The following is a 15,343-nucleotide window of genomic DNA, read 5'->3' on the forward strand; positions in this document are numbered from 1 at the left end:
AGCTCCTTGGGCAGTTTGAGCTTTCTGAGTTGGTGCAGAAAGAACATTCTTTGTTGTGCTTTTTTGATGATGTTTTTAATGCTATTGAGATCTTTCAGATTTAAAAACAAATTATTATAACATACAACAAATACAAAATACAGGTAGTCCTCAACTTACAGGCAGTTGCTTAGTGAGTGTTTAGTGATGGCACTGAAAAATGTGACTTATGACCAGTTTTCACATTTATAACCACTGTAGCATCCCCTTGGTTATGTGATCAGTTTTTGGGGACTCGGTAACTGGCATATGCTTATGGCAGTTGCACTGTCTTGTGATCATGTGATCACCATTTGTAATCTTCCCAGCTGGCTTCTGACAAAGAATCTGGGAGAAGCCAGATTTGCATAACAGCCACATAGTTTACTTAACAACTGCGGTGATTCACTTAGCAACTGTGACAAAAATTCATATAATGGGGGAACATTCACTTAACGTCTGCCTTGCTTAGCAACAGAAATTTTGGGCTCAGTTGTGGTCATAAATTGAGGATTACCTATAAAATAGCCATCAGTAAAACCAATAATTAAACATCTCTGATCCTGGTAAAGAGTGATTGTGTATTTGTAGCATGTCATTGTCTCAGAATTACTATCACTTATTGCTATAGTTGCAGGTTGCTTTGTTTGCCTCTATTGCTAACCTGGCAATATATGTCAAATGACATCTTCAGTCTTCAGAATCCGGCTATGAAGGATTAGAGAACCTTTTAATAAGAAGAATAAGAATATGATAGCTTTGTTATGTGGACCAATGTAAATCTTTCACCATAGCTTGCTTCCTCCCTCCCTCCCTCCTTAAATTTTTATGCTGCCCATTTCACTGATAGTAACTCTGGGCACCTTACAATATAATTGCCTGACATAGTGTAAGCTGCCCTGAGTCTTCAGAGAAGGGCGGGATATAAATGCAAATTAAAAAAATATATATAATGAAAAAAAAAGTCATACAAGGAAATTAAAATTAGAAGAATAAAATAAGAAAGCTAAAAACTAAGTAGGCAGCTTGGGAGTAGGGATCTCCCCTACCCTGTCATCCACCCCCAATACAACATGCCTCTGTTGGGGTCCCAAGCCAGGCAGCAGAGCCAAATGTTCAGGTTTTTGGGAAAGCCAAGAGTGTGGGGGTGGACCTCACCTCCAATGGGAAAATATTCCAGAGGGCAGGAGCCACAGCAGAAAGGCTCTTCTCTTAGACCTCCCCCACAACTATCTTCCATCCAAAATTCCTTGATTGATGGGATACGAAGTAGATCTATTTCACTGACATGAATGGGGACCCATGCAATAAAGGGCTTTAAAGGTAATGACCAAAACTTTGAGTTCAACACGGAAGGAAATTGGTAACCAGCTCAATTTGTGTAACAATGTAGGTCCCTCATGTGGAACATGTGACAACATTGTTACACAAGTTGCGTTGGTTACCAATGTCCTTCCGTGTCGAACCTTCTGCAACACTGCATTCTGTACCAGTTGTAGCTTCCAAATAATCTTCAAGGGTAGAGCACATTGCAGTAATCCAACTGACAGATGGCCTGGGTATGAGTGACTGCATAGGGCCTCACAATCCAGGAAAGGGAAAAATTGGGGCACAATGCAAAGTTGTGCAAAGGCTTTCCTAGCCACGCCTGCCACCTGCTCTTTGAACAGGATTTGTGAGCCTAGGACAGTGATGGCTAACCCTTTTGGCGTTGCGTGCCAAAAGCGGGGAGAGCAGGGGTGTTTCACGTGCACGTGCCCATACCCATAATTCAATGTGCCCCACCCCACCCCCCGCATATACGCACATGGACCCCACATGCTCCCCCAGCTTTTGGCACGCGATGGCATGGCAAGCCAGGTAGGCCCATTTTTCACCCTCCCCAGGCTCCAGAGGCTTTCTTGTAGCCTGGGGAGGGTGAAAACAGCCTTCCCCACCCCCTGCAGGCCTTTTGGAGGCCGGAAATGGCCCTTTTCCTGACTTCTGGTGGGACCGAAGGGCCCGTTTTTCTCCCTCTCCAGGCTCCAGAGCCTTTCTAGGAGCCTTGGGAGGGCGAAAACGGCCTTCCTTATCCACCCGGAAGCCAGAAGCAGCCCATTTCCCAACTTCCGGTGGGCCTGGATTCCCAAAAATCAGCTGGCCAGTATGCGCATGTGCGCTAGAGCTGAGGTAGGACAACGCTCACGTGCCCACAGATATGGCTCCGTGTGCTACCTCAGGCACGTGTGCCATAGGTTCGCCATCATGGGCCTAGGAGAATTCCCAGATCTGGGGTAATGCAACCTTATTCAGAACTAAAGATGATAAACCAACAGGTCCCCAGGCCACATAAACCCACAGCCACTCTGTCTTACAGGATTTAGCTAAAGCCTGTTGTTCTCCACCCAGACCCCACAGCTTCCAGACATTGCAAAAGGGTAGCTATAGAATCACTTGGATCACCAGGAATGGAGATAAAAGGTTGGGATAAGGTATTGGTGATACCTTATCCCATGGTGTTGTATTATTTCACCCAGAGATTTAATGTAGATGTTAAAAAGGAATGGAGAGAGCACCAATTCTTGCGGCACACCAGAAAGAAACAATCATTGACCTCTCATTCCCTATCAACGCTGATTGGGATTGTCCCAGAAGAAAGGAACTGAACCACTGCAACACTGCACCGCCCAGCTCAAACCTCATAGCTTACTAAAAGGTTACCATACTTTTTCCATCACCTCCTTCCTCCCAGCAGCACCCTGCTGGCACTGAATAACCTTTTAGAAGTGATTGACTGTGTTATGACCCCAAATGTTTAAAGCACAGTTCCTAAACAGTGTTGCCAATCACCATAATGCTAGGATTCGTTCTACAAAATGAGGGAGACTAGGGGAACTGGGTTTGTTTAGTCCTGAGAATACAATAGCAACCCACAAATATCCAAAAAGATATATTATTCAGAAGAAAAAAACAATCATCTCCAGGTGCAGGAAAACACATTTTTAATTGAATCTTAAAAAGAAAAATGGGAGCAAATCAGCAAGAAATGAATGATTGACAAGATAGTGAGCTCCTCTTTGCTGAATATTCTCAGTTCAGTTTGGATTCCTGCTGTGACAGGTAGTTGGACTTGATAACTTAAATGTCTCCTTCCGGCTCTGTGATTCAGTGACATTTGGAGAGCACTTAATTGCTTCCACCTATCCTGAAGTGTAGTTGATGAAATGAAATTACATGGTTTTCATTTGCCCAGGGGACATTAGCTTAGTTGGAGGGAAAATTAATTTGAGTGTGCAGTCAGTTAAAAATGAGTTTCTATGCTGTGGTTTTTCTTTGTGTATCGATTACTGTTATCCAACCTAAGAATTTGAATGTTCAGTGTTGTTATTTATGAATTATATTGATTATACAGCCACCCATTTCACAATTGTGCCTCAGAGAGTGAAAAGAAGTTTTTCAACCAACCAACAACAACAACAACATAAAAGTAATAATAGAGCACATAATTCAGTAATATTAAATAAATTACGGGCACTATGTTCAAATCAACGCTATTTTTGTTAGTGTCTCTATTTGCCATGTTTCTTCATCCTTCTATGAAAACTAATAGTATTTACAGAATTGATGTTATACATTGGGACGCCTAGGATAACCTTGACTGAAGCACCAAAGTCATCTATCACCACACTATGTTAACTGCTGGAGACAATGATAGAGTTACCGACTCTTCTAAATATAGAATTTTTATCTCTCTTGGTGACAGATTTAATACATGTGTGTACATAAAACTTTCATGTGCCACCTCCCTCATCAGAATGTTGGAAGGTGTCAGAATTGTTTAGTATGCTGTAAACTTAGCAGTGCCTTCAATGACCCTGTTGATGGAAGGGGCCAAAAAGAAGAATAGATGGGTGCCAAGGAGAAGAAAGTAAGAGGAAAAAAGAGAAACAATAAGTGTATTTAAAATTAACATGATAAACAAAATATAGTTTGGGTGAACCCCTGCCCTACTTTTTTTTAATCCATACATATTAAAGTTATTCAGATCTGTATCTGTTTTTGCCTAAAGATTAAACTATAACTCAGTTATGATCCTATGCTGAAGTAATAGCAGCCTTCAGGGTTTGTGCCGTTTTGATTTTCATAGCAAATAAAAGAGAAAGTAAGACACATGATTAGAGAAATGTTGCTTTCTATCATCTTCGAATTTTCAAATGAAATTGTGCATAAAAGCTGTGTGCTAATTAATTATCTATCTGGAGTGCAAATCAGCTTTATGGGTTTTATTATTGCATTCTTAACATTCTAAGAGCTTTCGAAAATACTTACTGATTTAGCACCTTAAATTATTACTCTGGATTAACATTTTACAGCACCAGAATCAAGATAATTGTAATACAGTCTTGAGAATTCTTTGGAAATTAAAAAAGTAACATTTCTAAGAAAACTCTATGCTGTTCAATCCTATTCGTTTTAAAAATGATGAAAAACATGCTTGAGTTTAACTCTGGGTGACATATCCAGGCAACAAATGCAATTTCATATTTGCCTGGAACTATCAGAATAAACTCAAGACATCAGTGTGTATATCCTGAACTTGTACCTCCGCAAATTAAATTTTAAAGATACCCTGATTTAGCAGACCTTGATTTAAAAACATCATATGTGATGGACCAGATTTGCACAATATACATTGCTGTGCAAATTATGTAAATAATAAAAATGGATGAAAATTATTAAAATAATGTCTTAGCAGATATTCATGAATAACAGACACCCCTTCCCCAATTAGTTTATTAAAATGAGGTTTCACTGTATCCTTAACAATAAATCAGTCTAGTACTGAAATCTGTAAATTTTCTGATTAGCACAAACTGGCTATTATTGCTGCCCCAAAAGTATCCTAACACAATAAATGGCAAAGGAAAATGTTCACTCCAAACAAATAATTTTGGCTTTTTATATTCTGTTATTTTTTTTCCAGATATCTTTCCTTTTTAGCATCTCTGTATGTTAGTGTTTTATATTGTTTTTAGTCTATATGCTGCCAGAATGATAACAGAGTCAGGCAGCCTATAAGTGAAATAAATACATAAATAAATTGTGAATTCTAAGTGAAGAACACAAAACATTTTAACTGTGTGCTAAAGTCATGGGAATTCATAGGAAGTATGTAAAGATTTTGCTGTTTATTGAGAAAAGAAAACCTTACTGTGAGGAGAATATAACTGAGGGATTTTTCTCAGACATTTAAAAATCTTTAATAAATTAAAGTGGTCTTTCTATCACAAGTAGGAAAGGGTCATAACCATAAATAAATCAAGAATAAATATGAGTAAAGAGTAGATAAATACAGAAGACTTCAGCATCACCCATCTAAGAGCATTTTGGGTTTTTTTGTTTTTTTTGAAGCCTTCAGTGAAAAGAAGGTGATGGAAGTCAGATAACCACGAATCCTTCTGTCCTGCATGATTCCCTGTGATCTCCTAATTTTGTGATAATAGATTGGGTTACCTCCAGATCAATGGGAAAATATTATATGGAATGGGAAAAATCTATCATAACTTAATTCTCTTTCCAAAGAATATTACGTGCATAGAAGAATAGTGGATAGTATCTTCATAGATAGATATGCTCAATAGCTCATTGCTGGATGACTCATATACATTCATATACATGTAGCCTTTATTTGTATGTAATTGACTGTAATATTCATACTGTAAATCAGTGTAAATCTACCACCACAATTATGGCGTGGTTCAAATACTTTTATATTTTCATTATAGAAACTATGTTGGTTGCTAATTGCCCTGAAACCCATTGGTGAAATGTAAAATTTGTTACTACCGGTTCTATGGGCGTGGCTTGGTGGTGGTGGGGGTAATGTGACTGGGTGGGCATGGCCAACTTTTTTTTTTACTTTTAAAAGCATTTTTTTTACAAAAAGCATTTGTTTTTTGCCTTTAAAAGAAAAAAAAGCCTCTGACAATCAGGCAACTCAGCTGGGATCGCCAGAACCTTTTAAAAACGGCCAAAGAGGTTGTAGAAAACATGCTTTTAAAAGGTTCTGACAATCCCAGCTGAGTTGCCTAATTGTCAGAGGCTTTTTTTTTTTTACTTTTAAAATAATTTTTTCGTCCAAAGAAAAAATGCTTTTAAAAGTAAAAAAAAACCCTGATGATTGTGCAGCTCAGCTGGGCATGGCGGGGGAAGGGATTTTTGCTACCGGTTCTCCGAACTACCCGCCGCCATCGCTACCGGATTCGGTCCGAACCGGGAGCATTTCACCCCTGCTGAAACCTCTCTTTTGCTTCATCTGAATGGTTCATTTACCCATGCAGTCATAAATGGATGACCACTTGAATGGCATCAGCACTATCTGTGGCTCTTTTTCTCCTAGTCCAATAAATGCTTCTGAAGAACATTTTTTAAAAATGAACTTTCCTTCTGTGCCTTATTACTGTGCTGTGCTAATTTCAAACATGATTTAAATGAACTGTGTTGTATCTTACTCAAGGATAGCATCTCTCTGCTATTCATTAAAACAGCTACATCTTTTTTCCAGTTTCATCTGCCCAAAAGAGGGGGGGAGGGAAGCTGCTTTAGTGAATCTTTAAAGCAACATGATCATTTTCCAGGTTTTCAGTAGTCTGTAAAATGACTTGGCTGACTTAATCTGTAGCAGAGAAGTGCTGAGTTCACATGAGATTGAAGCATCTTTCTGAATCATGATTGAAAGATGCCCAGCTTTAACTGACTAATGGGCAATCTGAGACCACAGGGACCATGTACAACCTCCTCAAATCTTCCCAGAGCTTTTGTGAAAATTGTTACCAACCCATAATTTTTAATGTAATCAAAGGGAAAATGAAGTGCACAGAGGGCAATGATATTGTGTTTTAACCAATTGAATTAAGTTATTTTAAATTTAGATATATTTTCTCCTAATTTTAACCCCTTGTTATATTGTAAGATGTCTTGACATACCTTTGGCCAAAACAGATTGCATCCTGAGCAGCTGAAGGTTGACTCAGCTTTCCATCCTTTCAAGATCAGTAAAATGAGGGGCCATATGCTCACTCTACAAACTACTTACAGAATAAGTGCTGTAAAGCACTATGAAGCGGTATATAAGTGCTATTGATATTGATATTGCTACTTTTAAGAGATAATTCATTGCTGCTGTTTTCTATCTTAGGAGCTGATTTATACATGCAAAATAAGTATCTTTTTCAATAGCAGTATTTTGAAGACAAATGAACACAAAAATCTACTTGTGTCTACTTTGTGTTTCCAAAACATTTTTTGGATCAGGATGTGGCTTACTAAATGTACTTTTGTCATTTTGACTTTGACTGAGTTGATTAGTCAATGGAACAATCAAGACCCTCAGTTTTGCTATAGTATTTGTAATACAATCGGCATTTGACTAGACTAACAAGATATGTGTTTGCATGGTGTAAATATAATATTATCTGTGGAAATCAATTCCCATATTGAATGTTTGTTTCCTCGTTGAGTAAACCAGAATCTTCTGCTTGCCTCTTACAAATTTCTAAACAGTCGTTAGGCATATATGGTCAACTGTAATTCATTTAGTACTCTCTTGCCATAATTCATTAAATAATGTTCCCCAAGGTATAAAAGAGCTGAAGATACTGAAGATTCTCATTTTGCTGAATTGAAGCATTGTTTGTTTCATAATGATTATAGAAAATAAAATAGACAGCCTCTTAAATAAATACCTCTTGCTTAAGCTTCAGTAGTTATGATTAAAGACCACAGAAAAAGCATGGAGGATTGAATGAAGTTGAAGGATTTTTTTGTTTTTTGTCATTGTAGAGGCTGAATTATTTTTGCAACTGAAATGAAATTAATAAGGGTTGGTCAACTTCATCTATTCAGTGAAGAGCTTATCCACCCTGATTCCCTTGATAGGAACAGTATATCATATTGCCTTAAATTCTTAATAATAATGTTTGTGAGCTGAAGTAAAATGTGGCCTATTGCTTGAGCTAAAAAAAGACATTTCCCCTTGCTTCTGCAAATAGAAGTTCAATTGCTTTGGAGAAGAATCTGATAACAATTTGGACTCTGCAGACATAAGAACTCTTTTCTTTTCAATTCTCTCTGTTTTCTAGCTTGGACTCAATTCTCAATTCCTGCAGAAAGATTACAGATCTACCTGGATTTTTCTCTGTGACAGTAATATAAAATTGTTGGTTCATATAGATTAGGGGTGTCACTTGCATCATCATGGTATTGTCACGTGATGTAACAGGCCTTTTTTCTCCTTCGCTAAACTGAGTGGGGGAGGGGCCAGCAGGTGACACATTTGGCCTGTGGGCCGCAAGTTTGACAGCCCTGATATAGATCTTAAAGGTGGAGAATGCTACTGGTTCGCACTGGTTCAGTAAAAGAAAGCTACTGGTTCGTCTGAACTGGTATTTCCGATGATCAGCTGTGCTGTGGGATTGGTATTCACTAGAAAGCAGGACATCCTGCAAATCTAAATCGTGCGGCACAGTTGTTCCCCCCTCGCTGTTCTACTTACCTTGTTAAGCCTCCTTTTTCTGTGCGAAGTGTGCGTTTGGTGCACACTGTGCATACGCGCATGCACTATGCGCTTTGCATGCATTGTGCATGTGTGCACAGCGTGCTTTTGGTGTGCACTGCACATGCATGTGCACGCACAGTGTGTGTTTGGCACACGCCATGCAGGAGCGGGCAGCGAACTGGTGGCAATCCAGTGGTTTTCACCACTGCGTTAATCCCTGAGAAAATAAGCCACATGGGATATGTTTTAAAATACGAATTATTTTTGAGTAAAACTCATTAACAGCCTAATAGGTTAATAAGATGGACTGTTCTTTTGTGACTTGGCTAATACTGTTGGCTGTGGTTCAGGTATGCTGAAAATAAGGGAGTAAATTAAAATTTACTCCCTTATTGGCAGGAAAGGGAAAACATGTATGTTATGAGAAAAAGTACTGAACAAAATGTATAGGTAGCCAAATCTGTCTGTCTATCTATACACACACACACACACACACACACACACACACATACACACACAGAGAGAGTTTCCCCCAAAATAAGACATCGCCTGATAATAAGCCCAATCGGGGTTTTGGGCACATGGCAATAAGGCCAAGCGCTTATTTCAGAGTTCAAAAAAATATAAGACGGTCTTATTTTCGGGAAAACACGGTATATGACTATAAACTATTCACTGAATGTTGTTATCTTCCACTGAAATGGTACCTATTTATGTTAAGTTCTGGAAGTAACGAGGCTGGAGACCAGGGTAGTGACAACAGCTCTTTAATATAGGGTGAACCCAGCAACAGGCTGGGGGAAAAACCTCTCCTTTTATACAGTTCTGCTGGAGGCTTCGTCCAATCAGCAACGTGCTGATTTCCCGCTCAAATATTTAAAGGTACAAACATGAATACATAACACTCCTCCCCTCCCAGAAAACACTTTGCCTCTATTTACATTTTATTTACATGTCCTTATTCGACGTAGTCACGCAAATAACCTGGGCGTCTCCTAGTTCTTTCAGACCTGCGCGGTTCAGTTCTGGGTGGTGTTTTGAGCTGGTCGGAGGGGCTGTTTTCTCCTCCCAGCTCTTTCTCTAGGCCAACGGGCCCTGGATTATTTGCAGACTCTTTTTCTTGGCCATCCGGCCTTGGATTACTTTTGTGATTTTCCCTGCCGATTCCCTCGGGAACCTGATGGCGTCGCTGGACCTCCGGGACCTCAGCTAAGTCTTGCGCCTCCGGGTTATGGTCAGCTGTGGGTTCAAATAAGGATTGGTCACTATCTGTCTCGTTTGGTTCGGGTTGCTCTGTTATTCGTTTCCTTATCTGATCTATGTGGCGCCTCCATACTCGGTTGTCTTGTAACTCGACCAAGTATGACTTTGGACCGGTCGCTTTTATGATTTGCCCTGCGAGCCAGCTTGGGCCGTCCCCATAGTTGCGGGCCCACACTCTGTCGCCTATACCCATTCCTCTCGTTTTTTCTATTTCCCCCTGGTAACCCTCTGGTGTGTAATGGGGATTCAAGCGGTCAAGTGGGCACCGGAGCTTCCGACCCATCAAGAGTTCGGCTGGGCTTCTGCCTGTAGCAGTGCTTGGGGTTCTGTGCTGAATGGCCAGAAAGAAATCTACCTTTGCTTGCCAGTCTCCTGGCTTGAGTCTGGACAATGCCTCCTTAGCGCTCCGGACGGAACGCTCTGCAAGGCCATTCGACGCAGGGTGGAAAGGCGCGGAGAGGGCATGGCGGATGCCCTCCTCTGCCAAGTATTCCTCAAACTGGGCTGCCGTGAATTGTGGCCCATTGTCGGACACCAGAGTGTCAGGCAACCCGTGGGTTGCGAATAGGTGGCGCAGGGCTGCGATTACTGCCTCGGCCGTAGTGGATTTCATAAGTATGATTTCTAACCATTTGGAGAATGCGTCGACAACCACTAGGAAGGTTTGGCCGTGGAAGGGCCCAGCAAAATCAATGTGGATTCTTGACCAAGGCCCTTGGGGTTTTTCCCATTCCCTGACTGGGGCCGTTGGTGGTAGAGGTCTGGACTCTTGGCAAGCCTGGCATTTCCCTACCCTCTCAGCAATTTCTGAATCCATGAGTGGCCACCACACATAGCTTCTTGCTAGCCCCTTCATCCTCACGATCCCTGGGTGACCCTCGTGGAGGAGGTCCAATACCTTTTCCTTAATTTATCCGGGATTACCACACGATCACCCCATAACAGGCACCCCTTGAGCCGAGAGCTCATCACGCTTCTTTACAAATTCCTTAAACCTTTCGCCCGCGCAGCGGCCACCCTCTTGTACCCATCCGAGTACAGTCCTTATCACAATGTCCCGGTATGATGCCCGAGCCACCTCCTTAGAGGTGACTGGGCCAGAGTCCAAAGAGTCAATAGCAGGACAGGTGTCCCGGGTGGGGTCTTGATCGCCTCTGGTAGTGGGCATCTGCTTAAAGCGTCCGCATGCCCCACTTCTTTTCCTGGCCGATGCTGCAGCTTGTACGAATAAGCGGCTAAGAAAATAGTCCATCGAGTCAATCGTGGCGAAAGTGCCACAGGCGTTGGGCGGTCTCCTGCCAGTATTCCTAACAGCGGTCTGTGGTCAGTCACAATTTCAAAATCCCGCCCAAATACATATTCGTGGAATTTTTTCACCCCTGACACAATTGCTAGCGCTTCTTTATCTAACTGGCTATAGTTCCTTTCTGGGGGGGACATTGTTCTAGAGTAGAAGGCTATAGGGGCTTCTGTGCCGTTTGGGAGTCTGTGGCTGAGCACAGCCCCCACCCCGTAAGGGGAGGCATCGCAAACCAGCACTAGGGGCAATGAGTTATGATATTGGATGAGCAGGCTATCGCTTGAAAGCAGGTTTTTCACTGTTTCAAAAGCCCTACTTTCCGACTTCCCCCAAGACCAAACAGTATTTTTTCCTAGAAGTTTGTGCAGCGGTTCAGCAACGGTCGCTTTGTTTTTTAAAAAGACCGCGTAAAAATTCACTAACCCCAGGAATGCCTGTAGCTCTGCTTTGTTTTTGGGCGCTGGGGCCTTTCTGATTGCCTTGACTTTGCTCTCAGTGGGGTGAATTCCCTTCTTGTCTATTCGGTAGCCCAAGAATTCGACGGACTCGACCCCTATGTGGCATTTGTTTGCTTTCACCTTTAGTCCGGCTGCCCGGAAAATGCCCAGAACCTTTCTTAATCGCTCCCCCAGTTCCTCTACGTTTTCCGCTGATATTAAGACATCATCGAAGTAGGGAACTACCCCTGGGAGCCCTTGCAGGAGTCGTTCCATTAGGTTTTGGAACAACCCCGGTGCCACACTCACCCCAAATTGCAATCGGGTGCATCTGAAGGCACCCCTGTGGGTTACAATCGTTTGGGCTTCGGCTGTGTTGGCGTCTACGGGCAATTGTTGGTAGGCTTGGGCCAAGTCTAACTTTGCAAAGACCTGCCCTTGCCCCAAAGAGTGCAGTAAGTGTTGCACCACTGGAACCGGGTAAGCGCTTTTCTGTAAGGCTTTGTTTAGCGTCGCCTTGTAGTCAGCGCAAATTCTAATTGACCCATCTGGTTTTATGGGTGTGACGATTGGCGTCTCCCACTTTGCGTGATCGACTGGTACCAAAATTCCCTGATTTATGAGCTTATCTAGCTCCTTGTCAATTTTAGGTTTAAGGGCAAAAGGGACTCTCCTCGCCTTTAGCCTAATGGGAGCTACCTGGGGGTCTAAATTGAAGGAAATAGGGGTCCCCTTGTACTTGCCCAGGCAGTCCTTGAAGACATCTTCGAACTCGTTCAAGAGTATGTCTTTCAGGTTACAGTCACTTCTGTAGATGCCAGTCACTCCCATGCCCAGTGCACGAAACCAGTCTAGTCCCAACAGACTGGGCAGAGTCCCTCGGCGATTGTGATGGGCAGGGTCTTCTTGTGAGGTCCGTACTCGACGCTGGACGGAGGTGGTCCTCGAACAGGGATTCGATTTCCTGGTAATCGTGGACTCGTAGCCGTTGGGATTGCAGGTGGCGCCGCGACTGAAGGCAGTGACTTCACCAAAGTGTCCCAGGACATGATGGTGATGGCTGACCCGTGTCCACTTCGAGTCGGCACCTTACTCCCTCTATTTTGGGTTTGGTGAAGATCTTCTTCTCCACTCGGGTTGAGGCGCGGCCTATAACTACAGTCGTTTGGTTCGAATTCGCGCCTTTCTTATTTGAGCCAATCGCGGGTCGCCTTTCCGATCCCGCGCTCTGATTGGCCGATTTAAATTTTCGGCGGGAAGGTTGGGGAGCTCGACAGACTTGAGCTAGGTGCCCCTTCTTTCCACACCGCCGACATGTTGCGTCCTTAAACTTGCAGCGTTGGCGCTGGTGTTGACCTCCGCAGCTTCCGCATTCGTCTCGGTCCTCTTTGTCGCGCTTTTCGGTTCGGCAGACCCCTTCCTCCTCCTCACCGTCACCGTCGGATTCGGTCTGAACCTCCTCCTGGTGCACTGGAGCCGGCTTTGTGCTCGCCTTTGGTGGGGGAGGCTTTTGCAATGTCTCTGCCGCTTGGGTGGACATTTCATGTGCTCTGGCTTCGTCCAGAGCGTTGGCCAGCGTTAGGTTGCTCTTCGCTAGCAGCCGGCGCCGCAAACGGATGTCTTTGACCCCTCGGATGAGTTGCTCGAGCAGCACCTCGTCTAGGTCTCGGTATCCGCAGTCCTTGGACGCCTTCCTTAGGGCGGCCATGTAGTCACCAATGGACTCGCCCTCCATCTGCCTTCGCTCTCCAAATTCAAACCGCCGCACGTATTTGGACGGTGTGGGTGCGAAGTGGTTCTTTAATAGGGTTTGCAGAGTTGGCCACGATACCGATTGTATCGGCGTTGGCTCTGCCAGGGCTTCCGCAATATCGATGACCTCCGGACCACAGTGGCTTAAGAAATAAGCCCTTTTGCGGTTATCTGGAACTCCCTGCAGTTCGTTGGCTTCTAGAAAGCTTTCGAAACGGGTCATATACGTTCCCCATTTCTCTCTGGCTGGGTCAAACGGTGCGGGCGGAGTGTAACTGGCCATCTCCGCGGTTTCTGCCCTGATTTGCTGGGTTCGGTTCTATCGTGCTTCAGCTCGGTTCTGGTTCTCCTTAGCCTCGAGATCCCATCCTCGTCGCCAATGTTAAGTTCTGGAAGTAACGAGGCTGGAGACCAGGGTAGTGACAACAGCTCTTTAATATAGGGTGAACCCAGCAACAGGCTGGGGGAAAAACCTCTCCTTTTATACAGTTCTGCTGGAGGCTTCGACCAATCAGCAACGTGCTGATTTCCCGCTCAAATATTTAAAGGTACAAACATGAATACATAACAATTTATCTACTTGTTTTTACATGCTTTAGAACTGCTAGGTGGGCAGGAGCTGGGACAAGTAATGGGAACTTCCTCTATCTTGCAATCTTGAACCTGGGCTATCAGCTTTTCAGCTGACAAGCTCAAATGTCTTTAACCCCTGAGCCATCGCACCCTCTAATCATCATCCAATCTCTAGTTCTCAGTAATTCCCTTTTGCTGCTGCGGATGCTGCTTTGGGCAACAACTCAAAAGTCCTTCAGGGCTACAAAGGTATAGGTGAGGTGGAAAGGCCCAGTCTCTTCTGTTGATGGACCAAATATTAGGATAAAAGACAGGCTTCTACCAACAGTAACATATGTCATTCACAAGGCTGCTAATTCACAACAGTATTGTCTATACTGTTTGGAAATGCTTTCCAATCTTCTTCCATTTTAATTTAGGAACTTTCTTATCCTAGGGCTAAACAAAAAAAATCGGTGATCCTTCACCAACCCTCAAAGTGGACTTGTTTGTGACATAGTTTAGTTTTATTAGAGGTGTGGTTTTGGGTGAATTCAAGATTATCTTTCTTGCCTTACTTGCTGTCTGATATCTGTGAAAATGTGTTCTGTAATATTACATTAACGGATAAATTACAAGTAATCCTCAACTTATAACCATTCGTTTAGTGACCGAAGTTACAACAGCACTTGAAAAAGTGACTTGTGACCATTTTTATAAGTCTTAAAAAGTGACTTACGACCATTTTTCAGTCTTACAACCATTGCAGCAACCTCACAGTCACATGATTAAAATTCAGACACTGATTCATATTTATGACACTTGGAATAGATTATGGGATCATGGGATCACTTTTTGTGACCCCTAGACAAGCCAAGGCAATGGGAAAGCCGGATTCACTTAATAACTATGTTACTAACTTAACAACTTCAGTGATTCACTTGACAGGTGTATCAAGAAAGGTTGTAAAATGGGACAAAACTCACTTAACAACTATCTTGCTTAGCAACAGAAATTTGAGGCTCAGTCATAATCTGTAATGTTTTTAACTTAAATTTGTGTCACAGAGATAGTAATAAAACAGCTTCAGCTGAGGAAAATTGCTTCTTTTTATTATTTCAGGTTGATACCCACATCCACGCTGCTGCTTGCATGAATCAGAAGCATCTGCTGAGGTTCATTAAGCACACTTATCAAACTGAACCCAACAGGATAGTTGGGGAAAGAAAAGACAAGAAGCTGACTTTGAAGCAGGTGTTTGAAAGCCTACACATGGATCCCTATGACCTCACTGTAGACTCACTAGATGTCCACGCAGTAAGTTCATTTTAAATAATTATCATGGTTTCGTAAATTGCCCAGCCATGGAAAGAGAAGGAAACTTTGGGTTGACAAACTCTTACGCATTTTGTGTATTTACTGTGCTAGTTGTTATAGTCTGAATTCAAATTACCTTTTTGTAGGCTCATATTTTATATTTTTAAA

General features: G+C 42.7%; 1 protein-coding gene across 5 annotated transcripts in view; it reads left to right on the top strand.

Annotated features, from left to right (window-relative positions):
• Window positions 1-15,343, top strand: part of AMPD3 (adenosine monophosphate deaminase 3) — a 54,739-nt gene that overhangs the window by 18,102 nt on the left and 21,294 nt on the right. For all 5 annotated transcript variants that reach the window (XM_058159872.1, XM_058159836.1, XM_058159846.1 and 2 more), the window contains one exon: window positions 14,981-15,175. In XM_058159872.1, coding sequence (XP_058015855.1) covers window positions 14,981-15,175 — 195 coding nt within the window. The remainder of the gene's footprint in view (window positions 1-14,980; window positions 15,176-15,343) is intronic.

This window comes from Ahaetulla prasina, chromosome 1 (assembly GCF_028640845.1).
Source record: "Ahaetulla prasina isolate Xishuangbanna chromosome 1, ASM2864084v1, whole genome shotgun sequence".
Taxonomy (NCBI): domain Eukaryota; kingdom Metazoa; phylum Chordata; class Lepidosauria; order Squamata; family Colubridae; genus Ahaetulla; species Ahaetulla prasina.